General features: G+C 38.0%; 1 protein-coding gene across 1 annotated transcript in view; it reads right to left on the bottom strand.

The window, feature by feature from the left end:
- lrrc7 (leucine rich repeat containing 7) overlaps positions 1-23,847 on the bottom strand; it is a 54,521-nt gene extending 30,674 nt beyond the window's left edge. The window contains 6 exon segments of the mRNA XM_053323017.1: positions 878-967; positions 2,613-2,691; positions 3,115-3,232; positions 6,794-6,996; positions 7,755-7,827; positions 23,824-23,847. Of these exon segments, the coding sequence (XP_053178992.1) occupies positions 878-967; positions 2,613-2,691; positions 3,115-3,232; positions 6,794-6,996; positions 7,755-7,827; positions 23,824-23,847 (587 nt within the window).
- Between the last annotated feature and the right edge of the window lie 2,924 nt (positions 23,848-26,771).

Here is a 26,771-nt window from a genome sequence, read left to right as displayed (position 1 = left end):
AGTGATCATAATTATATGTAATCGTTACTCGGAAATGTTGATTCGCTAGAATTATCATCACGACAGCATCAAAGCACCACCATGGAAAGGTTTCAGTGTCCTTCATGTGCATCCATATCCTCAAAGAATTTCCATGTCTCATCCACAATAGAAATAATACAATGGCATGACTTTTACCTTGTTAAAAAGCTACAAGATTGGTTTTGAGTCATTTTATGAGAATGATCTCCTTTTTGACAATGGCAACAAAAACTGAAGAAGTATAAACTTCTTTCATTCTATGTTTTGTAGGATGCATTGCAGTACTGCTCATCCACAGATGCTGAAGTCACTTAAAAGAGAAATCCTGAAGTCATTTATAAAAACATTCACACCTCTTTATGGGTTAATTTGAGGTTGGATGCTGAGTTTATCCTTTAGGTGCAGTTGTAGTAGTATATGCAAACAAACACATTTATGTGAGATGGAAATACACAACAATAGTATACACAATTTTAAAAAAAAGTTTTCAAAATTAAAATTGGTAATTTTCATTCATGTACTTCTACCCTGGCATAATAAAAAAATATAATTGCTGCCTGAAACACAAATACTTAAGCCTCAGGTTTAAGATGTGATTCCAACACACTGTACAACAAGCAACATGCTCATTTTCAAGCCAATTTATTTACATTTTAAGTGCATAAAGCAAAAAGTCTCATAATTCTGGATACATATTTCATTAAGATTCTTTACAGTCAATGTCAAGTGGCACTGAATAATAGCTTCTGGTGCTTCAAGTATGTAAAACGTCCCATCTAACACAGTCACACAACTTGTACACACACACACAGCCTCACACACAAGGAAACACTAATGATTACATGCATGGGCTTACCTGCCAAAGTTAGCCGGCAGATACTCCAGGAAGGCATCATTTAAGAAGAGCTGGGTCAGATTGAGGAGCTGCGTGAAACCATCTGGGAGTCTGGAAAGAAAAGAGAGAAAGAGAGAGGGAGCGGAAAGGAAGAAAGAGAGTAAGAATATATGCAAAAAGAAGAAAAAAGAGAGAAAAAGAGTATGTGTCCTTGAACAGCCTCAGTGGAATAAAACATGGACCATGTTCCCATAACACCTCCTGTAGAAATAACTAGCCACTGTTAGTCTGAAAATATACTGTATATACCACCTTAAAATAAGCTAAACATTGGTTAAAAAAAGGTTAGTGTTTAATTAAGGGCATAACTGTGGCATTGTGGGTCAGAGGCAACATAGATGCAGAGGAAAGACGTAAAGCCCTGAAATATCCTTTTTCTTCATGTGGTCGAAGTTAACTGTCTTTCATTTGTTTCATATTTGTAGTTAATGTGCATAGATGTGCCTTTACGTGGACATTGTGATATGTTTGCTGTAATTTCATTTGAGTTCTTCACATTTCGGTTACTGTTCTGTGTCTGTTTATCATGGACACTAGTTGGAGAGACTTTGAAATGACTCTTTTTATGTCTTTGAGAGAGAGTAATAAAATAAATCTTCATAAGACATCTGTATGATATGTGGCCATTATTGCATTGGACCAGTATAGCTAAAGGTAGTATAGGGTTTATGAATGCAACCAGATATTATCAAATATGTAGGCTCGCTGTGGTGCCTTAAACACATAGGCTGGAATATGTATAAGTAGACCAAAAAGTAGCAGTGTTGCTCTCTGGACACTGTATGTTTAAAAATAGTTGAATACATGGCAAAAGCATCATTTTCATTCATCACAGTCCATTACATCTTGAACTGACTCCAACTCCATTTTATAAAAACTGGTGCAACCAACCAAACAAACAAGCAGAAGCAACACAAAACAGAGTTCACAATTAAATTAAACATGATGGCAACATTATTACATTTCTCTATTAAGCATTAGCACCAATGTGTGTTAGATTTGCAACCCAACCTTATGTGCTGCAGATAAAGATTTACGGCCATCAAACAAGTGACTAGAGTCTTCCAGTGCAGGTTCAAATTTGCAGCGAGCTCTTCAGGAGTGATTATATTAATATGCTGTGTTTCTACCACCATGTGTCTTACAGCGCTTTTAGGCTGTACGATGACAAGTTTAATGTAGGTCACATTGTGCGACATGCCTATAATAAAATCTTGGGCTCAGTATCGATTTGAAGCTGAATGCATGGTGAATCATAGCGTTTTGATGCAAATAGAAAAAAAATATAGGAAAGCAGAGACTTGTGCCATTTACTGCACCACTCTGAAAATACACACAAGTCACACAAACTTCTTTTTCATTTCACCTTCATCGCTTAAGTTTCTGGGTGTGATGGATGTGAGCAGAAAATAATATGTTTCCTTTAAATTTAATTCAAAAACCTGTCATAAAATGTCACACCGGTCAATGTATTCTGTGTCATTTCGTTTGCAGTCATGGGTCATAACAGTGATAACATTGTGAGAATTTGTTCTTAAATTTCTGGCACTGTTCAAACTCCAAATTGGTCGACAAGTATAGGAACACAGTTTTGGACTGACAAAACCAATGATTTTACCAGTTTCCTTCATGATTGTCAACTATTATTTCAGAAAACCTGGATTTACACAGTGTTAAGGGGTCTTTAGTGTCTTACTTGGTGATGGGGTTGACACTGGCTTCAACCACAGACAGGCCTTTACAGCATTTTATATTATCTGGAAACTCCTGGATACCTGTTAGAGAGAAACATAGGGAGCAAAAATGAAATGTGTTAGTTACATATTTCCACTTTTTGTTAGGATAAAGTCTACAGTAAGACAGGGAGCAATTATCTAAAATGTCTCTGAAAGTGTTTTAATAATGGCACATTTTGGTTAAACACTCTGGATGTTAAATTACTGTGATTATGGGGTTTAATTGAAGATGATTCAACAATTTTTTAGATCTGCAGGAAAATTCCTAATTGCTGCCCTTGTTTTTTTAAGTCCTCAACTCCACATACAGTATACTCCTGTATCTAGACACATTATAGATTAAAAAAATGTATCCCTGTGGTGCAAACAGATAATAATCCTCTCTAACATGTCTACAATTATCATCTGCGGCTGAAATGTCAGTGGTATTATTTTGCTTTTTGGTGAATTGGTCATTTTTACCGTTTTTACTGATGTCCAGCTCTTTGAGGTTAACCAGGCTGGCGATGGTGGTGGGCAGGTTGGATAGGTCGTTATCTGGCATGCTCAGCTTCTTCAAGGCCTGGCAGTTGAAGAGTTGCTATGGAAATACAGAGGAAGACAATGGAATATTATAGTCTGTTGGCAAAGTGACACAAACCTTTAGTAAAAAGGTACCAAAGGACAGGGAGCAAGAAGTGAGCTGGAGGCATGCAATAACACAATGTTGTGGAAAAGCATTGCCATTTTAGCTGCCTTTCTCTATGAATTATGTAAAATTAATATTCTCCATACGGAGGCCCCTAAGGACAAAACACAGAGAGAGAGAGTGAAAGCACAAACATTACGAGAAATGTGGCCTAAATAGAAACGTACTGCAAATGCCAAAACATATACAGGAGTTAAGTCATAAAAAGGAAAGTGCTTTGAATATATGAATGTTAAATCTATGTAATACCAAAACAGATATTACAGTAAATGCTCCATCAAATCCAGAATGATGCAAATACTTAAACACGTTGAAAAAGGCAAATGTGCAAAAATGAATATGAATGATGGTCACCAAGTTTTTTAGGTGCAGTAAAAGGTGCTAAAGCTTTCTCATTAGGCCCAATTTGGCAAAATAAACCAAACTCTGAGTCTAGATTTTTCCATTGCTTTCATAGTACAGGTATTATCAATCATAGTGCTATAGTGCTACTCGATTTTTCACCCTGCACCAGTTAATATTCTTTAATGTTTAATATAACATTGTCCGAATTTTTTTTATTTCTATGATAAGACAAATATAAATGAAAATGAAAAATGGTGTTACTTGTATGACTACTGGGTGGGTTCTAGCCTTGATTAGACTACTTTTTGTCAGCCTCATCTGGTAAGCTTATTTCCAATAAATGCACATTCACACTCATGAATAACAAAAATAATAATTCTTTGTTTACTTTATTGACCTACTAATATGATTTCGACTACTGTATATCACATCCAATGGTGACTGCTGTTTAATAAGGACTAAAAGAGCACAGAAGGTTAAAATATTTACAAAAAGACAAGGCTGCTGTGTCACTATACTCACACACAAACATGCACAGCCTTAAAAACACACAATCACTTATGCACTCACACACACACACTTGAGGATCTCTCTAACTCACGTCCATAAAGGCCAATCACTCTGGCATCCTCAACAGCTCTTATACTATCTTGGCACACGTACGCTTTTTTTTCCCACATGCATATAAGTTTGGCTTGCCACTCACACACCACTATATGGCTTCTTCATTCATGCAGGCTATATTTAGAAATTCAATTCTCTGTCATTTAAACCAGGACAAGATATCAATAAAAAGAGACAGCCTTCTTATAAACAGCACCTGTAATTCTCCTTGAAATACTCAAAGGACACTGCCTTTTTTCTTTTTCTTTCTTTTTTACCTAGTTACTGCATAGGAGGGTTTTTTTGGAGGTCTCAGACTCAGAATGAACCTCTTTGCTTACCTCATACAGTATTTCCTGCCGCTCACTGCTGTATAATATGTAATGAGGGTAAACATGCAAGGAAAAAGTATCAATGCTGGTATTGGTCACAGGACTTTAAGTCTAAACTTAGTTTTATTGGTACTAGTCATGTGGTATATATTTCCTGACATGTATATGGAATTTGGCACAGACATGTTTCCCACAAGAACAATTCTAATGACTTTAGCATAGTGTTTCCCCATGGTTTTAGGCTAGAGACAACTTAAAACTAAGGAACTTTTTTTGTTGCTATTACAGTTTGAATCACATGTTTAGAAGCCTGAAGAGGTAGAAACACAGATTCAAGCAAAGTCTGAGAAAATGAACATCATTTTGTGTAGCTTTACTATCCTCTTCATAACGTCATGACCCCACAGGTTTATCTCATGACCTCTTCTGGAGATCCACTGCTGCTTTAGGATGCTGACATTAGCATGAAAACACTTAATTTAGCATTCAATTCAAAGCAGTAGCTAAGTATCGCAGGCTTACACAGTACATTGATGAAAATTGCAATAAAGAGCTGAGACCAACAAACTCACAAGTCTCACAGTAGATAAACCCTTTGGATTTAGGTAGCATCATCAGTGTCGGTCCGAATTAATATTTTTTTCTTCACTAGCAGTAAATAATAAATAAATAAGATAGCAAAGCTGTTTGTCCATTTTTCTGCCATCAAACACTTGATTTCTGGTGCCTTTCAGGGCTCGCTAGTGTGTCTTTTGACTTTTAGTATTGCTCTGCTGTAAATCCCTTTAAATGAACATCACTGTGCTGCCTGTCTGCACTAGGAAAGGTTTAAGGTTAACTTGAATGTACAAGTATATAATGTTACCAAACAAATGAATACTAAATGTGTTACAACAAACAGAATCCCTCAAGCATCCTGTTCACATATAATCAACAGGTTCTGATACATACAATATAATCCAATAACACACTGATGAAAAAAAAAGACGAAAATCAAAAGCTGACACACAACTTCAGCTCTCTTCATGATAAATGATCTTCTAGTTAAAGTTTACACACTTGAACACAAAACTGATTTAAATAATGTTAACATTTTGGCAGAATTTGGCAGTAAAGAGTGGAAGTTTGTTTCTAAAACAGCACAATTAAATATTCAAGAGCTACAATTAGCTCCTTGAAACAGTTCGTAAACAGCTTTGAAACATCACAACACAGAAAAATATGCTAATTTATCACTAAGGCACATTTGCTTGAGTAGTGGTCATAATATTTCGAGGCACGGGAATAAAATAACAGTATCCAATCAACATTACAAAAGGGTTTAAAGTAATTTATGAGACACCAACTTGTAGCTGCGTAATATATTTTGAACAGTAGCTCACACAACATTAATATATCAAAATGTGTCAACTTCTGTGGGCGTAACTCACAGCCACAGCCAAGTAATCAGTAGGGTTGATGTTACGAGTCGGTTTCAGGAGGCTGAGTGTTGCATCAACACTCGAAAGGCATAAAAATCCACTCTTTGTCATATACGGAAAAAAACCACTATATGTTTTTGCTATGCTTTCTAGTAATTAGTCAAAAAGTAAAACTGCTCTTTATCATGTACTGTAAGATGTAGACTATAGGGCCGTTTCCAACGCAGGAACTTCGGGGTAATTTTACGGGGCCGTGGCAGTTGGTTCGTGTCTCCACCGCAGCAACCACCTCCAAAGGACAGGGTTCCAGAACTTTTACAGGGTCTAAGCGAGTCCCTGCCTCTGATTAGGTACTCAGAACGGCCTTGAAAAACTCTTGGGTACTGATTGGAACTTCCTCTCACTCGGCCCTCTCAGTGGAGACACAGCGGTTGACAGGGCCGAGTGAGAGGGAGGTTCCTGTAAAGTTCCTGTCCCTCAAATAGTTCCGGGAACTTCTTCAGTGGAAACGGCCCTTATGTCACAGCTCCCTCGGACTAAGTTTGGAGTAAGATGTATATTTTGGTCATAACAATGTGCCTTATATGCCAACTCATGTATAGGGCTTCTTCTAAGGTTTTACATGGATGACATGAGGGTCAGGTGGGCCAAGAGGAGGTTCTTAGAGCTTAGAAGTGATGTAAAAAAGGGTTAGAGATTAATATCAGGGAGACACTTTGCAGCAGAAAGTCTGTGTTTCTGTGTTGAGTTACCTTGGGTAGTTCCTCAATCTGGTTGGCGTCTAAGTAGAGCTCCTCCAGAGTTCTCTCAAAGCTGAAGATTTCCTTGGGGACCTGCTGCAGGCTGCAGTGGGAGTAGTCCAACACTGAGATCACTTCCTCTTCCCCACGGAAACAACGGCACGGCACCAGCCGGCCAATCAACTTCCGCTTAGTGGTCATTTCCAGACACTGCACTATAGAGGCAAGAAAAGGAGAGAGGTGATTAATTTCAAGAATTTCTAGGAACATCTATTTCTTTGCTTCTCAGACTTTATTCATTTCCTTGTATCTGTGTAGGTTGTTTGACAGCACTGAAGCAGAATCACATAGTCAGAGTGAATCAGTACATTTAAGACAACGAGGGGTCTGATATATCAAACCGGACTCTAAATGTTCCTGCATCAGATGTCAAGTTTAAAATTAGCATCAAAATTCATGAGTGGGTTTTTCTCTAAAAGGTCCTAAAATAAATGCATCTGTAATTACATTTATGTGATGTGAGCTGCATAATGTTTCGATTTCACTGCTTTTAAGTTGAGTAATGCAACAAATAAAAGGACAAAAAAACAGGTTGTCACTAACACAGCTACTGCAAACATGTTCACAGTGTGCTTAGAGAAGTGCCAATTTAAGTCTGAGGGTGTGTGAACTGCAGCCTTTCTATGACTCTGCACACATCAGCCCATCATGACGATATCGAGAAGAGAAGAGCAGGTATCTATGATGAATGTTTGGATGGTTGGATTGCGGCAACCAAATAAACACATTTTCTGTGTAGTGGCTGAGGTGGTTTTTGTGGATCAGATGGGTGATGCACTTTCAGATAGATATGATGCTTATTATAACACCTCTGACCAGAGTTGAAATATATGGAAAGGTGAAACCTCACATTATATCTACTGTCTTTACTTATACATATTGTATGATTGTAAACCATTTGCAGGTTGGTAGCTTCTTATCTGTTATGTGGAATAATTGTCATTCCCACAGCCAGAGAAACTACTACTGATTTCCTTGAAGACATCCTTTAAAATGTCAAACACATTGGTTTTCTTTTACTGTCCAAATCTTAAGATAACAAATGTGTAGCTGCTCACTGCTAAATTGTTTCCAGATGTTTAATTCCACATGGAAATGACAATGTTTCAGCCACTGAATGTGACCCATAGTTGTCAAAATGTCATGTCTGTGTGGGATTTAAAGACGATTTGGGGATGATTTAGCAGTGTGCAGGTACTCTCTTGCAGAAATGTGCATGTGCCAACTGTTATATCCTTTACAAACCTTGACAGTAACGTCTCATTCCAGCGCCATACCAATCACGTCACTACAAAAGCTTTTTTTCCAGCTTAAATCTTCTCTGCTCATCTATCTTCTTCTTTGCTACAGAATGCCTTCATCATATCAAATGGATTTAAATTAGGTTTTAGCTGTACTACTGCAGCAGTGTTTTTAAGGTACATCCTCCACAGTCTTTACAAAATAAAGTACATCAGTAACTCAGCTGCTTACTCGCTCACTCCCGCATCACTCCTGTCGATCAGCATCTGCACTAGCCCAATTCAAACTCTCTTTCTTCACATTATATTAGTAATGTTATTACAAATATTACACTACCAGTTTACCTACTGGTCAAACAAACTGAATTATGATAGGTCGGTTCTTCTTTCGGTTCTTCTATCTTTCTCTAATCTTAGTATTAAGTGTTTCCAGTGATTAAACATAATCACAAAAAAGTTGAATAATGCTGTAGTTACTACCAGCAGATACTGTATTTCAAAAGAGGATATTTTGGTGAAAAAAGACAACTATGTCATCACTGGATATTTTACTCATATGGCTCGACTATGTAAATATAGTCATTTTGACACTGAATTGTTTGGTGTTAGGATTTCCTTCTAAAAATTCTTGCTGTTACAATTTAACCCACATAAATGTAATTTCTCAGAGTCAAGGTCGACAGATAAGCACACCAACATGTATCGTAGTTTCAATAGTTTTCAACTATTAAGTCGGATGTTTGATCTCATTTCAGTGCCATTCTCTTATACTGCAATGTTTTGTGGGCAGCCACATTAAAACAGTCTACTTTATGAACTTGTTTTTGAACAGGGATGATGTAGGATCAACATTAGTTTGAGAGCTTCAAATGACTGTGCTTTTTAGCTGCCAGGCAGGTATAAAACCCGGGGCAGATGGGTGATACAGCCGTCCCTCGCCAACCGGCATTTACCCATCTCAGAGCAGACTGAGGCTCAACTCTGTCATGCACACATAGTCTCTTCAAACAACAAGCCGGAGCCATATAATTAGACTGAATCCTTTGTAATTCTGCACCATCACTCCATCACTCCATTACACGACTCCATTTAAAAAAAGCTAGGGGGGCTGAATGGCATAAGTAGGCTAACCATGGGTATTAAAATCTTTGAGTGAGGATTTATCATTTAGCTTTATCATTTCAAACCACAACGCTTACTACTGACAAATAAAAACATTTTAATGCCAGCCTTTTCAAGTAGAACAAAGAGTGAATTTTCAGTTATCTGACTGCCGCCTCAATTTCCTGTTTAATCTGGATGAGCTAAAATGATGAGGAGAGGAGAGGAGAAGAGAGGACATGAGAGAAGAGGAGAGAAAAGAGGAGAGGAGAGGACAGTATGAGTTAATACAGTTGCATGAAGAGGAGTCAAAAGGGGGGCGAGGATAGAGAGAACATGAAAATGAGGAGGTGTGGAGAGAAAAGTGACGCAGACCAGGAGGCTGGGAGATAAGATTTGCAACTTTATCTGTCAGTAAACACACACATGTCCGGCTCCAGAGTGTGACCAGATTAGTTGATAGGGTGATAGACAGATGATCTTGAGCGTTGTGAGGACACTATGTTATCTCGTCTAGTTCGTTGCGAGCTCGGTGGAATCAGATAAAAACGACGACAGATCCTCCAGGACTGTTTATCTAAAAGGGTTGGACCATTAAAATCAATACATCCTTATCCACAGCCATGCTGAAAGCAGGCGTAATGAGGCAAGCCGGGATTTACCGTCGGTCTACAGTACGTGTAAAGCCAGCAGTGGGTGCTTTTAACCTTGGACCTCTAGTTCCTCTCATTGTCCAGAAGCTTTAGAGCTGAAGGAGACTCTGGGTTAGTTTAGGATTAGAGGATGTGTGGGCATATAAATACAAAACATATAAATATTTGAAGCTTTTAGTCCAGTTTTATTGTTCTTTCTTGATAGAGATGTCAGCTATATGTCAACAAGGTGGGCATGGCCAAGATTAGGGTTATCTCATGATGATATATAAACGTAATCAATGTAAACTAAAATATACATTTTTTTTTAAAGAAATTGACATTAAATATATGTCAAGTATTTAACTACTCAGTATGTAATTTAGCAACATTTTATTTAATGAACTAACTTAATTTTAGCCGTTGATGGTTTAAATACTGTTACTTATAAAAATGAAAGCTTTCTTTTAATAAAGCACTTTTTAAGACAGAAAGTTGACAAAGTGCTTCAGAGGATTAAAAGAAAGAGAACACAGACAGACAGACTAAAGCAGTGATGCAGATCTCTCCTATGAGTCATACACAGTGCAGATAGTCTCTGCCTTCCTTCACAAGAGAAAAAAGAAACCACATTTGAGCGGTATTATAATATCTTAATCTGATACTGAAATCAATTAAAACAAAACAACTCAAACAAACGATGCCAATTTACCGAGAGGTTTTTTTTATTTTTTATTGGCATATTTTGGTGCAACAATATTCAGTAATAACTGGGAAACAGCTGCCTCAGGGTCTTTCTGCAGGTATCCACTATCATCTTGTGTTGCAGCTGACAGTATACAGTAACATCAACTCGGCGCAATATTATTATCCCCTCTCACATCCTTTGACCATCTTCCATCACACACCGCTTTGCATTAGAAAGACATTTCTTTAGCATCAAATTCTAAATTTGTTCTGTTCTATATTGTGAAACTCATATTTTTAGTCTTTGGTAGCATTTCTGTTTCCCTCAAAAGGAGCAGAACATGTAGCCATAAAAGAGAATTTTAGTGTTGTTTATTATGCTAATGATCAAATCTCATGATCACGCACCTCCTCATAAACAATGATATTCATCAGGCTAAAACGAGGCGATCTATGACAAGTTTGTAGAGTTTTTTGAATACAACTTGAAGCACTTGTACAGAAAAAGTTTTAGGATAAGAGTAAGGAAGTGTTCTGGCATGACGTCCAATGAGCTGCAGCAGCCACTCTATCAACAGTTAATGTGATGTTAAAGGCTTCCAGGCCTGATTGTATTAGATACTCTTCACCAAAGCAATGGAAATGATGCACTGTAACTCAATGACTTTGTATTAATATATTAATATATTCAATTCAATGCATGTATATGTAGTACATATCTTAGGTCTCTTATATAGTTTCCTCCAGCTTTATTCTTCTCTCAAAATGTTTCAGTGTAGCAGTCCAACTGGTCATGTGACACTCATCATCATACAGCAGCAGGTAGCAATAGGTACCTTCTTATTGGCTATAAAGCGGGCCCTCTGTTTGGCTGAAAGCTACGTGATTACCAAAGGTGTGAAATCAGTTTAATGCTTACTGCATCCTCTAATCAACTGCTTGACATCCCAGCCAAGAGCCAGATGGCCCACTATAATGTCCCAAATAAACCAGCAACACCCACTAGAGCTGATATGACCTTTTTGCTAGATTAGTGCTTCTGTGTTCTACTTTCCTTTGACTGCAGGGCCGGGGATCTCAGTGTCCTATAAGCTTTGTCTTTTCTTCATTATATCACATTTCTATTTTTTATATTTATAATTGTTGATACTTGTCTGTGCTTAATCCCAGTCATAACATCTATTTATTTCTGATATGATGACACACAACTGACAACAAAAGTTTGTTTTCCCAACTGAACTGTGGTGAAGTGACTTTGAATAAACCCAGTATGAAAGTACTCAAACTCCTAGTGGTTAATAATTCTGCTTGATTAACAGTAGAGCTCCAATGATTAGATGATTAATGAATTAGTTGATCAAAATTAGATGATTATAGATGAACATATTAGATTGATTAGATGAGACAAATGAATAATTGTTTTAATAATTTTTTAGGGGAAAAAGAGATAATTTATGCTTTTATTTGTCATACATGCCAGTAAACTGAATATGTTTGGCTTCAGGACAAGACAATATATGTACATTCAAAATGATGAATTGATTAATAGAAAAAAATGATGAAAATGAAAAGAGTCCTAATCAATACCAGCACTGCTAAAAAAAATAAATCTGTTTTTATTGGCTACTGATGCACCTGCAGCTTAGCACTCACAGTCTATTGATGTAGCAGCTTAAATATTCAAAGACAGAGTAGACTAAAAATAACAGCTCTTTTTGTCAAGCGTAGAGGGGGAAAGTAAAGCTGATCTTACCTATTAGAATCACGCAAGTACTACAACAGCAGGGACACTGACAAATATTAGGAGTGAATGGGAGAGACGACACTGTTTCCGTGGGCAACAATGAGAGACAACTCTTGGCATTCACCTTGATGACACAGACAGCATTTACACCAGGAAAAACCCAGAACATGGACAAAGAAAAGGTGCTGAGCAGGGAGGATTTGAAACTGCTTCGACTTGAATCCATAGTGCCATATGGACTGGATAGATATGAGACAAATGACAAAACTCTATCGTATCATTAAATATGCTACAAGACAAGTTCAGCATAGGTTATCAGCATTTGGGTTGTCAACTTCACTTGACCTCTCTAACTCTATAAAACCGAGCGGATCAGTTCAAGTCGACTCAAGCTGATTTGAATATCAGTCTGATTTTTATAATGTGGAGCTTAATAGTGAAAATCCAGATTTTTATCTGCAGAGTTTTAATCTTTTTCTCTTCCATTCATAGATTTTCTTATTTTGCATATTCATAGTCAAATGTTAAAATGTCAGAATGCATATGTGTGTCTGTCTGTATTAAAACAATGTATTTGCTTTAATTAGTTTCAGATTTCAGCTCATTGTCATTCATGGGAACATGGTGTACTGTATGTATGGAGGAGACTAACTTGGATTTGCTTGTATTTCCTGTTTCTTCATGTTTCTATTGAACTGGTCGACCCCGCCTTCATGAATGAATGAAGGGGGACACTGAAATATATCCAGCCCAGCCCAGACTCCCGGAGAGATGAAGCCAGTTGCAAAAGAAAAAAAAAAAAAAAAAAAAGAGTATGAAGAGAGTCAGTGCAAGCTGGCACCAATAGGGTGAAACTGGGAAGTGAGCGTGGTTGGCTGTGTTGGCTCTCGCTGCTGCTATGGAAACAGTATGACAGAGCAGACTGACTCTGCAGAGGCAAACACTACATGTGGATGTGCAAAGTTCATTGTGCGCACACACACACACACACACACACACACACACACACACACATACACAGATTGTTATGTCCACATCCATACAATGATTATGACGTTGGACAAACAAAAATGTGGTGAGAAATTTTGCAAACTCACACCCATCACACAAGCTATACACACACATACACACAGCCATCCACCTACGCATACACACAAGCAACCCAGCATGGTGCCATTGCTCTTCCTCAATTTCACCTAAAGTACTTTCTATTCTGTGCATCTGCTCTTCACTGAAGTTAATTTGTGTTTGTTTGCCATCTCCAGCAGCTCGACAGGGTGAATTCCCTAGGGTCCCATGACAGCCATCACTTCACGTGCAGCCTTGCCATCACCATAGTAACCGCTGCCATAGAGACCGTCTCCCAGGAGCCGGGTGTATTTTTACTCTCTCTCTCTCTCTCTCTCTCCCTCTCCCTCTCTGTCGCTCTCCCTCTCTCCCTCTCTGTCTCTCTCTCTCTCTATCTCTCTCTCTCCCTCTCTCCCTCTCTCTCTCTCTCTCTCTCTCTCTCTCTCTCTCCCATAAAACAGAACATGCTGCACTCAGTGGGCGATCGCTCCACATTTGGCGACGTTTTTACATACACTCAAATATATCCTACATCTGAATAAGAGCTTTATAACTCTGCGTGTGTCTCCTTTTCCTGCCTTTCCTTTTTTTTTTTTTTAAGAAAAGGTGTGAACACTTCACTCTGCAGCACTCACCCCAGGCTCCTGCTCTCACTCACAATTAAACAGTCACACACTGTCACGTACAAGTATGTAAAACACAGACACACATATAAACCAGTGCTGACACACACACGCAAACTAATTTAAGTTTGTGATTACTTGCAACAGTGACAGTGAGAGAAAATGGAAAATCCTGTTTCACATCCCAGTGCTCCACATTGTCAAGCAGTGTGTGTGTGTGTGTACGTGTGTGTGTGTTTGTGAGACTGTGTATGTGGGAGGCAGTTAGCTAACTAGCAGCCAGGAACAGCTTGTTCTGTCTTTTTTACATTCATTAAATAACCACTTACAGCAGTTAACTATACAAGCACATGCATACAAACACACACTCAGATTTTTTTTTCTTGGTCTGTTAGCAGAGTAGAAGGGTTTTGAAGTAGGATCATGTGTAAATGTTCCTGTCCAGAAATCAGATGAAATATGCAGCTTTAAAGTGATGTCAGAGGAGTCATTCTACATGCACAAGAATGACCAGAAAAAAAAAAGCTGAGATGTACAGACAAGGTGTATCTCGAGGGGAATGATGGATATTGAATACAGAGATTAAGTTTAACATCCTTGGTGTTTTGCTGCCTCACAGCCAGAGCCATTGGGGGATATCCTTCAACCACACGACAAGGAATAAATACATAAAGACAATGAATAAATTAGTGAATATTAAACATTTTGTGCATAGCAAGGATATCTTTATAAGCTGCCACAAGCTGACTCAGTTACATTTGGGAAATATAATAGGAATTGCTTGTTTTTTCAAGCAAACTTCAAACATATGATAATTTTAGATTGTGAAAGGTGAGAATGTAGATTCATCAAGAAAACAATCAGCAGATTTGTTGATAATGAAAATAATATAGTTTCCTTACATATATTAATACATCAACCCATTAACTGTACCTACTTCTGCTGCTCAGGTCAGGGTCACAGGGGGTTTAGTATTTGGGGAGGTCACACTCTCACATCTACTGTACAGGCGATTCAACTGCATGTGTGTGGTCTGTAAAAGGGACCCACCTAGTAGTATATCTGATCCCACAACCCACAATGTCCCAATATAACAAAGGTTGTTAGGGTATATTTATATTTTTTTATCATAGGAACAAGAGACTTCTGGCAGCGGAAGCCAATTTTGTTAAACTATTTGAAAAGATTACAATCTAAGCAGCATGCAGATGTTATCATCAATAGCAAGCTTTATCTTTAACCTGTAGATTAACTGTGAAGAGAGAAAGACATTGTATTAAGTAGTATCTGTTTTCAAGCTTATGAAAACCTGAAAAATGGTTCAGGGATATTAATGAAGTGGTTTCTTGGGGGACAATGAACAATGACTCAGTCAGTTGTGAGTAAACTTGGACATCAGTATCAACTATAGCATCAATATGGAAATATATAATGTATCTAAAGCACTTGTTATTGAAAAACAAAATATCCACCATTTTCTGATCTGTCACCCCTGTGGTAAAAGTCTGGTTAAGTTGAGGTAACTCTTAAAGGACAAGTTCACAATTATTTTAGTCTGTCTAAAATCAATAGTCGGGAACACAGAAACACGTTTTGTTGCTGTAATCATTCCTCCAGTCCTCTTTCTGTCTACACATGTATTTAAAAGTTTATCTGAAGTTAATATTTAATTTAACCAACCAAATATTTAAATGTTTTAGTGCCACAGTCCCTCTTTTTGTTTCTATATATCCAACACAGCTCAACAGGGAAACACAAAGAGGGAATTTGATGCTACAGAGGCTGTAAATGTGGCAGATAACTTAACTATGACTAGGATAGATGGATAGATAGATGGATGGATGGATGGATGGATGGATAGATGGATAGATGGATAGATGGATAGATGGATGGATAGATGGATAGATGGATGGATAGATGGATAGATAGATAGATAGATAGATAGATAGATAGATGGATAGATAGATAGATAGATAGATAGATAGATAGATAGATAGATAGATAGATAGATAGATAGATAGATAGATAGATAGATAGATAGATAGATAGATAGATAGATAGATAAAAAACTAGAATACAGACTAAAGATATAACCATAACTATGATACTATAATATACTATATGCTGAGTACACACTGTACTGATTTTAATATACTAAAGAAAAGTACACTGTACATTAGTGCAAGTCTAGTGGATTTTGCTGAGGTAGTAAGGCTGTAACATTATCCAGGGGTGTTAGAATTAAGTGCACATTGATACTTGAATAATTTACACAATGTATATACATAGGTAAGAGTTTATACAGAAGACACTTTAAAGGTGAGGGATAATATAAAATATAAAATAAAATGTTAATAAAATAGACTCAGGCTGCTGAGCTTCATATAAGCTTCAGATCAACTTTTAAATGTTTGGGGGGGTTTTTTCTAGCACAAAATGACTCCATCACTTACATTGAGAGCACCATTTGAAGGGTATCTTTCAGTAGCCAGTATTAACAGGAGAAATGATTTCAGGAATGATATGGGCACCTGACTGTGACTATTCTTTGAGGTTAATAAAAGTCTACATCCATGGTCAACACATTAAATAACTTGTTGTAGGAGATGGGACACAAACCACGGTCGGTTATAAACTCTGCATGTTCAACCATCCACCTCCACCTTTGCTGCAGAGATAGTCATTCACACAAGATATTGCTTGTCAGTAAAGAGTAAATATATGTTTGAAATGTTTGAAAAAAGGAAAAAAAACAGTGCTATTTTTTCTGGTCTCAAGGAATTACAACAGAAATGTTACTGGATTGTGGTCTGGGCGTTTTCACACCCACTGTTAATCTGCCCTCCACAGTGGCTCCAGGTGGCATGTCTGTAAAACTCATTGACCCTCACATCATCCACACTAAAAATAACAATAGACTGACACGATATGAAACACGAAACAGCTGACTATTCACCTGCATCCAAAATGTTTGAATCAATTATGCTCAGATGCATGAATGAATTACACAAACAGTAACAGTACATATGCACTAAAATGGGTCAAACCAGTGCTACTTTAAACTCTCAGTCCAGCCACAGAATGAAGACAAGACTTTTCCAATGGTTTAAGAAAAAAAAAAAAAGGTCTAGAAAAGTTTAGGACCATTCGATGACGAATACTGACAGACGACAGACTGAAAGATAAACAGACAAACAGTGGGATGTATTTATAGTACGCAATAAAGACAGATAAACAAGCAGCAGACAGAGAGAGGAAGCAGATACAGCAGAGAGAGTCGTGCTGTCAGAGAGGAACTTATCTGGGCTACTGCAGTGATAGTCTGACATACAGTGTCTTCATACAGTATGTCTGCTAACAAAGAACACTGCTGAAACAAATACATGAATGGAAATTAGAATCTAATTTTGGCAATAATGATAAATTGAGTCGTATATAAAGCACAAATTCCAAGTATTTGTTGTTTTCAGCTTTTATATACTGTATATTTCTATATATATATATATATATATATATATATATATATATATATATATATATATATATATATTTGGGTTTTGCACTGTGTGTCTTTATTGGATAGATAAGTGTAAGAAATGTGTGACATGTGACAAAGTGCACAAGTCTGAATGGGACAGTAATGTATTTAGCCTCTCCTAAGCCAAACCAGTGATTCCCAAAATATCAAACTGAGGGGTCAGGAGATTATCCAATCTTTGCTAAATTATTTTTAAGTACTGGATTGTTTTAATTTTTCAGGAGTATTTTAACGATATAAAAAAAATATGGGAAAAAAAATCCTCTGTGGTTAAAATGCTCAACAATCACCTTCTTTCTTGTTGATAATGATATTTCATTTGCACAAAAAAGACACCAACAAACTTCTGTCTCAATGCACTGTTACTTGGTTAGGTATACTTCAGTATTTGGACCGCAGCCCTTTTGGAGTCATCCTCTAAATGCTTGACTGTCTTGTTTTGCTTTTAAGTCATTTTGGACAAAAGCTACTGCCAAATGACAAAATATAAAAATGAATCACAATAATAAAAATGTAAGTAGTGCTGCTTTTAAAGGGGCACATGCAAAAAAAAAAAAAAAAAGGAACCCCTGCTCTAAACAATACATTTATACATTAAAAACTTTGAGGATGAAAATAATCATTGTTTGCAGCATATCACTGTCACTGGCTACAACTTCTATTGACAATCAACTCAGACTAGACAATAAAACCCAGACAGTCAGACTGGTTATAAACAAGGCAACACTTAACCTCGATTATTAAAAGCTACTTTATTTAGAACTAAAAGTAAAAGTGAGCACGCCAAAAATACTGGTATTAATCCCTCACAGCAAAGTGAAATTGAGTGTATGCACATCAACTGCTAGTGTAGCTGGTCGTAGATAAAGCAGGAGGTCTAACAGTAAGAGCAATAATTTCACAGTTTGCCTGCTCTCTAAATAAGTGAGCTAATAAGCTAATTAAGTTTATTTGTAATCTGGTAGTTTGTTTAAAAGTTGTCTGATTGTTTGATACTAGCCTCATTTGATTGCAATTACTGTAAAAGACAATGCTATCATAATTAATCTGGAATAATCTATACTAAAATATTTGAGGTTAGACTATAAATCAGTAAAGAATGTGTGGTATTATGTGTTAAAGAGGAATATTTATATTAGATCAATTATTTGGGGGGGCCTTCATCTGAAGGCTTTATTTGCCCAACTGTTTTATTCTACACAGTGAGATGACTTTACTTGAGCGTCTCCTCTCCCTCCTCTCCTTCTGTCATGTCTCTCTCTCTCTCTCTCTCGCTCTCGTTTCCAGGCCAGTCTTTTCTTTTTTTTCTCCTCTGTTCTTCCAGGGTTGTGCTCAGTGGCCCAGTTCTGCCTGAGACGCCCCAGCACATCTCCTCTTTCTGTCTTCTCTCTTCCTCTCAAAGCTCTTCCTCAGTCTGTCTCTGTGTATAACTTTTCCTCTCTCTTCCTCCATCCCAACCCCCCCCCCCCCCTACCAAGAGTCAGCCAGGGAAGCCATCTTAAATCAAGCTTTTAAATCAAGCACAGTACTTTTTTTTGCTTCCTCTCTACAGGAGCACCCCACTCCCTTTTTTTTTTTTTAATTTCTAGGATTTTTTTTTTTTATGTGAAAGATAAACTTATCAGCTTCTGTTTGAGAACTATAAAATCTCCACAGACTATGTTCTCTGGTATGAATCATCCCTACCTCTGGGAGAGAAAGACAACGATAACTTCCCATAAGCAATTTTACATAACTGAAGATCAGGTAAGTCTTTTCACATATAAGTAGACCAAACTTCTATGACAGATTCATGTCTTCAAACAAGATCTACTTTGCTGACGGAGATCTCACCAGAGACCAATGGAAACCAATGGCTTGAGAAATTTAGGCCAGTTTGGGCTCATTACACTCTAGGATTCATGCCTAAAAATACAAATATTAATATTAAGGGATTAAGTTAATTTAATAATACAATTACAACAACAAAAGCTAAATTATTAAAGTCTCAACCTGCTAGCTACAGTCAGCTAATTTGGTTTGTTTTGTTTCAATGTGTGGTCATGGAGATTATAAGTAGTAAAATATGTAAGAAAGAATGTTCAAAAGTCAGTTTCTGCTGATTGAGCTTGATCAGGGTCAAGCTGAAGCATCAGGCCTGTGTAGTAGTCAATGCAAAGTCCCCTTAAGAGAAGAAGTTTGTGTGTAGGCGTGTGTTATTTTTAATAATATATTTTCTTATTTACTCAGGTCACCTTGCCATGCTGGTGTCCCAGCAGCTCGTCCAATGCTCAGAGCCAGAAAAAGAGAAAAGTGGAATGAACACACACACACACACACACACACACACACACACACACACACACACACACACACACACACACACACACACACACACACACACACACACACACACACACACACACACACACACACACACACACACACACACACACACACACACCGATGTCTACTTTTACAGCATCATGTCTTGCAGCGTCAAACTGTTGACCTAGAAGCTTTGAACTATTCATAGATCATACTAAGAACAGGATGACATTTTGGGTTACTTTGATTCAACATTTTGCTTCCTAAATGTGAAACCATTGTCCTCGAGGAACAACATTAAAAGTAGCGGCACACCGTGTGCATTGCAGTCTTCAAATCACAGGTAGAAAATGTCACCTTAGTGTCTGAATGTGTCGGAAGTGTCGGAACTGGGGATCCAAAACTAACAGTTGTGCTGCCTTAAAGTGAGAATACTTAACATTTTCTGACTGAGGCCACATGTGACATTTAGAGGAGAATAACAAATGCTATAATAAGAGCTATAAAGTCACTTAACGACTTAGCAATGCAGTGATATCTATCTAAAGTTTGGTCACTTTAGCCACTATAAGCTAGTGGTTGCATATACTATATAACAACAGTTTGTAGTGATAAAACCCCTGAATGTATTTTACTAAGCAAAAGTGTTTTATTGCTTATAAATTAAACTTTTTGTTAAAAAACAAAAGTCTTGTCTCAAAAGTTACATAGTGGTTTCCAGCCTAAAGGGTTGTAATAAAAATTTGATAGGCACAAGATTAAGGAAAAGAATCTGGTACACAAAATATTTATTTCTTCTGACCTTAATTTAATCTTTGAAGTTTTTAATTGTGAAATACTAGAAGGTTTTACCTCTAAAACAATCTGAGTAGATAACTTTTTTTTAACTGCTTGAAACTAAACAGAGATCATAGAGATCGCTTATCTTTAAAGCAGCTATAGTCAATAATTAAATGACTGTGTAATGTCAGGGGTGTTGCCCATAGTGATGAACCTACGGAGAGTTTATCATGTGATTGGGCAGCTCCCCTCAGCTTTATGGAGCTTTGTTGGAGCTCGTTGTTTAGCTGTCCAGCTGCAACTTAACTGTTTTGGTTCACTCTCACCAGTCTCATAGTGTCATTTTCAGATGCAGCTGCAGGCAGCTGTTGTCAGAGAAAAATCTCTCAAAACCGACTGTACACTACCTGCTTAGCACCAAACAGCAAACAGACAGTGACTAGCTGGTGAACATAGTGGAGCGTTTAGAAGTTAAATAGCCAGATATTTCTTTAACAAGTTGGTATAGACCAAAATCAAAGCTAAAGAAGAGTGAACATTGGACTTACATCCACCAGGTGCACAGAAACATGACTCCAAATGATTCATACTGTTGCTTCTTAAGATCTGGATGTTTAATTAAGCAACGGTTTGCAAACAAGTTCAACATATCAACTTACAAGTTGAAGATACGTCAGTGTTGTGTGCACAACTTGTTTCCGCTGCCCCCAAGTGGCCAAAAAAATCCGCTAATGAAGGTTTAAGATACAACGAGGCAAAAATAAATAAATCTAGAAATCACGGTGGGTAAGAAGTTTGATTCCTTTACTCCTACCTGCCTAACCCCAAACTGTATCCTAAATTTAACCCAGTCATTACTTTAACCTTCAATCTATCACCAGGTCTTAAAATGTTTAACTTGTGATTATTGAATCCCTGCATGACCAGTTTTCGTTCTCTACAACGTGCTGAACACAGAGCACACAGAGTCCTGATTGCAAGAGAACGGTTCACCTTCACCTCAAACACTCTCTGTACACACTGTGAGACCTGCTGCTATCTGGAACAACCTCTCTATCTTTCTGTCATCCCACTCTCTTTCTCTCTCTCCTCCTCCTCTCTCTGGCTGGGAGTCAATCTCTCTTCTTTACTGCCAGCTGATAGCTGTGCATGACTGTCTGGATCTCTATTCATGCGTTCACTCCATCTATCACCTGCTGCTGCCTCTGTCACTCCTAAATCCTCTTCCTCGTCTTCTTCTTCCTCCTTCCACACCTCTTTCTAAACATCTCTCACTGAAAATAGCCTTTAAAACTTCTTTTATCTATGCCTTGACAGTTAAGGATTTCCGCTAAGTGACCAGGTCTGGTTTAGTGTCTTGCTCATGGTCACTTCAACACTTGAGCCCACTGTCTTTTGGAGGAATCTAACCTGTGACCTTTCAGTAAGAGCACGCTCTCTTTCACAGTGGACTCCACATGCTTGCAGGGTTTTGAATGTTTTCCTCGCGCTGCATGACAGCCCTGCATTTGCATAAACACCCTTTAGTAAGTTTTATCCCTAAAGCTCTCTTTAACAGTCCATGGAAATTGCACAGTGAGCAGTTGCTATGGAAACCGGGGACTCAATTGCCCCAAATTACCATAAAACACTAATTAAAAAGCCTTGGCTAAGAGCACCATTTTGACAAGCTTTATGCAACACTCTTGAACCAGTCCCCCAGGTGAGGAAAATGGACTGGGAATGGAAACAATTTTTACACCCACTTAATGACGTTTTATAATTCTGTGGACTGAATGTATACTTGGCGTTTCTGAGTGTAGGTGAGCAGTAGGTGTGGTGGCATGTATGTGTAAGACTAGGGTTGAGTTGAGCCAAGTTTTGGACCTATCTCCAATGAATATACCTGAAAAAACACACCAATAAGACAAAAGGCAAAAACCTATAAGTGAATGATGATGATGGATAATATACAGAGAAGTGAGATGTTAAAAACATAAACTGTGTAGCCAGAGATCAGATATGAATCAGACTATATATGGAAGTGGCTCTGAAAAAAAATCTAATCAGATGGATCATTCATACTTCTGTGAAAAAAATCTGATCTCATTTAGAAGCAAAAAAATCTGATTTGTGCAACCCGAGATGGTATTGTGGTTCCTTTGAAAAACTGAGCTGACTTTGTTTTGATGTGATGAAGTGGTTGCTGTATTGTTTGGACTGACGGACATCAGAGTGAACCCTCAGTAACAAGTTGGTACAGGTTACGATAGCTTTGTTTTCTTATTAATTTATCAAGTGATGTCGTGTTATGGATACTTGGCATTGTTTGGTGGTGTACAGTGTTTTAAAATAAGGCAGCAGTGTCGTAATTCACATCCAGTTGTGCGGCTGTCTCAGCTACAGTTAGCTATCCAGCGGCTTCATCCACCTATATGCTGCCAGCTCCTTCGACCTTCACCAGCTATGCTACAGATGGCACTGGGAAACTGGACAGATGCATATCCCAAAAAGCAATCATGCATGACAATATTGTGAGCTAACATAAAAAACAATGGGTGCATGTCTTTTAGTGTGTGTTGCCCTTTTGACCTCATCTGGTTTTCATATTCTCTGGTGAAAGAAACATCAGCATGATCTTTTGGCATCCTTCCCATTTCTTCAACCTACTGAAAGGGTCATTCAGATTAAAAGTGCAGTGTAACTAAAAGTGTTTTTTAAAAGGGTGATGTAGATATTTCAAGAGAAAAAATATGACCTGAATTTGAGTGAACAATGTCAATATACAGTTTTTTTTTATCAGATCTACTACAACTTGTCCACTGTTGGTACAATCTAATAATGTACCTTAACCCTAACCCAGTATTATGGGCTGGGCTGCAAGCACAAAGCTTTACACACTGAAACACTGAAACAGCTTGGCCTGTCTGATTCCTGTCATCATCATCTCCGCTTTAAACACCTAGATAAGTATTAAACTAACATCCCACCGTCATCAGTTATTATTAGTACTAGCACAGAAGAAACAGCTTGTTGCAGAACAGAGTAACCACAGACTCTGACAACTTCCATGTCTGGAAGCACCGAGAGAGACGGGAGGAGTACAGTCACAGTGAGGAGGCAGCTCAGTGAGAATACATTGGTATGTAGCCCACTTGTCACGACACAAAGCCGCTCTAGATAATATTTTAACATGATGCCATCGCCGCGGCGACGTGGGCATCACACACAAGGCAAATTCGGGCCAGTCAGTCAAGGGTGAGACACTTCACTCCCACATACCTGGGCACCATCAAACTTCACCATCACGATTCAGAGAGCTTGAACTTCATGTAATGTTTTTGTAGAACAGTTTCATACTTAAAATAACAAGGAATGAAGTTCATGTTTTTGTTACTGCAGCAACATTTAACTTTGGATTTTCACACTTACGTTGCAAATGTTCTTGTGCACAAAAGGGAACAATACGCCAGTCCCACAAATGCTCTGTGGGACTGCACACTCTGTATTTTTGTCACACACCCACCTCCTCACCTCTCTGTCTTTCTCTCTTTAATGGTTTAAAATCAGGCTTTCAAAGTAATAACCTCACTGGAGAATTAGTACTGTGGAGACCTGGTACTGTATGGTCAACGTTAAGTGTTGTAGAAATCACCCTCCAGTTTCTGTGGCTCTCTCAGCTACCCAACTATCAAGCAACCCTTCCAATGGTTGAAAAGATGAATCTGAGGGTGTGCAAGATAAAGGATTCAAACTGTGGAAATGTACCAGATCTTAGCATGTAGGTACACATGTCAACAGGCACGACTGAATTGCTAATCAGCTCTGCCTGCTTTGCATGTTCAAGCCAAGTTGCTATGCTACAGCTGCCATACAGGCAATCCTATGGACACCTATAGAGCCCATAAGACCTGTGGGAGCTGGCCTACATATGCTGACATACTGGATGCTACACAGAGAGAGAGACAGTCAACAGGAGGAGAAGAGAAATGCAGAAGGCAAGATGCATTAAACACCTATGCTTTACACTTACACACACACACACACACACACACACACACACACACACACACACACACACACACACACACACACACACACACATACACACACGAGGACACATAAAGTTACAAATAGTGTTTTTTTTCCCTTGTTTTTTATTTGAAATGGAAACTCAAAAACATCTGTACATATTCAAGCCCAAATCCAAAAATGTGCAAGTGGACGCTGTGAATAACTGATGGACAACAATACGAGCAACCTCAGAAACAAACACTACGGAACAGATGGCTGCCTGTGGGCATGTGCAAACAATCTGATGTGAGTTTGATGCTTAATAGAGGTAAGTCTGCAAACAGTGTTCCTCTGAACTCTGAAGCCCTGGAATTTGACTTTATTTAGTTATTTTTACATACGTTCGCCACAAATTTTGTTTAACACTGACATCCAACATTATAACCGTATATAAATGACAGAAAATCACAAAAAGCACAATATGTCCTCTTCAAGCTGAAGTTCAGCTGAAGTGTTGAAGAAAACTCATTGTCAGCAATCTTTCCTCTCTCTCTCTCTCTCTTTCTCCCTCTCTCTCTCTCACACACACGCACACATATAGTCACATGCAGCTCCACACACCCAGTACGCTTAAGACACATGCATGGATGAGCACACACACTCTACAGCGACACAGTATACTGCACGCATATACACATATACACACGCATTCTCTGAGGTCTCCGCTCAGTCACGTGTGGACGAGTGATCTATTAACATTCTCCACACATCGTTGCCTATAGTAGAGCCTGGGGACATTGGCTCAAATGTAAAGAAAAAAACAATGTCAAACAAAATTATCGTACTACATCTCATCCAATACGTAAACTCATGAATGGAAAAAAGTAATTCAGTGGAGAATTACTCAAATATTGTTTACATAGAGAAAACAATATGTGTGTGATTCCTTTCACACAGTATTCTCTCTGCACTATCGTAAAATTGAATGACATGTTTGCATGGTTGCAAAAACATCTTTACTGATATTCTGTGCTGAAGAACAAACTCAAAGGAGCAGAGAGTAGTGAAGCTTTGCTGCCAAAAAAATCATTATAGAGTAAAGTCATCTTATTGTAAAGCATCATCTCTTTTTTTTCTCTAATATAAAAATCAGAACCGTTCTGACATTAAAACACAATAGATCTGATTATAGCTGAGAGTTTGACATGTCAGAGCAAGAAAAGCACAGGTGGAAGTGATATCACAAACAATGGCTCTGCTCCATTTACACGTGCCATCAAGCTTTGTCAGTGAGGTAGCGTGAACAATACAAAGTCTCTGGAACTGAAAACCTACATGGACTGCAGCTGTTATTAATATTATCAATTGCATTTGACATGTCAAAATGACTGCTGTGAAAAAAGGTGTATTACAACTGTTTGCCTGTTTTTTATTGGGAAAAGTAACTGGATTTAAATGACAATTTCGCCTAGAAAAATCTGAATGCAGATCTTACATGTAGACTTTTATCTTCCTTTTACTGTCAAAATTAGCAGCTTTCATTACAGACTGCTATCAAGAAAAAGATTGATAATCATTTCCTTCCTCTGAGGCTAAAAAGGAAGTGTCTTCATGCCAAGTCTCCATTTCCTCTCTTGATCCTGGTGGGAGCAGCTCTGGTCCAAGTCAGATACTGAGAAATGGCTACCACTGCCAGCTAACCAAAATCCATGGAGGGATTACAGAACAGGCCTACCAGACACAGCCCAAGAGGTCAGGGTCCCTTTGCAAACAGTCTGTTTGTGGTTGTTACATGTATTTCTCATTAGGAAGTCAAATGGCTGAGTCAAAGGTACAAGTGTCCCCATCACGTTCTGTACAGTAGATCTTGATGTTCCAATTATTAGTATCTGCTGATACCAAATATGAACTAATCTATTTATATATTTTTGGACACTGGTTAGTTGAAAAGTGCATTGTCACAAAGCTGAAACTAGGGGTGTTCTTCTTACCTCATGAACATTTTAACATTTTAGAGACAAACCGTTTTTACAGGACAGTGTCAGTTGCTTCAGTATTTTATATATCTATGGAGAGGTGTGTCAGTGTGCATCATTGTGGCAGGAAGGTTTGGAAAGGATTTAGATGATTTCTCTCCAGCAGTAACAAAATAAATTCAAATAGAATCACGATAACAAACAATCGGAGATCTACTGAAGTCTGAAGATTACTTCATG

The sequence above is a fragment of the Scomber japonicus genome, chromosome 7 (genome assembly GCF_027409825.1).
Source record: "Scomber japonicus isolate fScoJap1 chromosome 7, fScoJap1.pri, whole genome shotgun sequence".
In the NCBI taxonomy this organism is placed as follows: domain Eukaryota; kingdom Metazoa; phylum Chordata; class Actinopteri; order Scombriformes; family Scombridae; genus Scomber; species Scomber japonicus.
The sequence above is the reverse complement of the archived record's forward strand: the minus strand, read 5'-3'. Positions and strand labels throughout refer to the sequence as shown.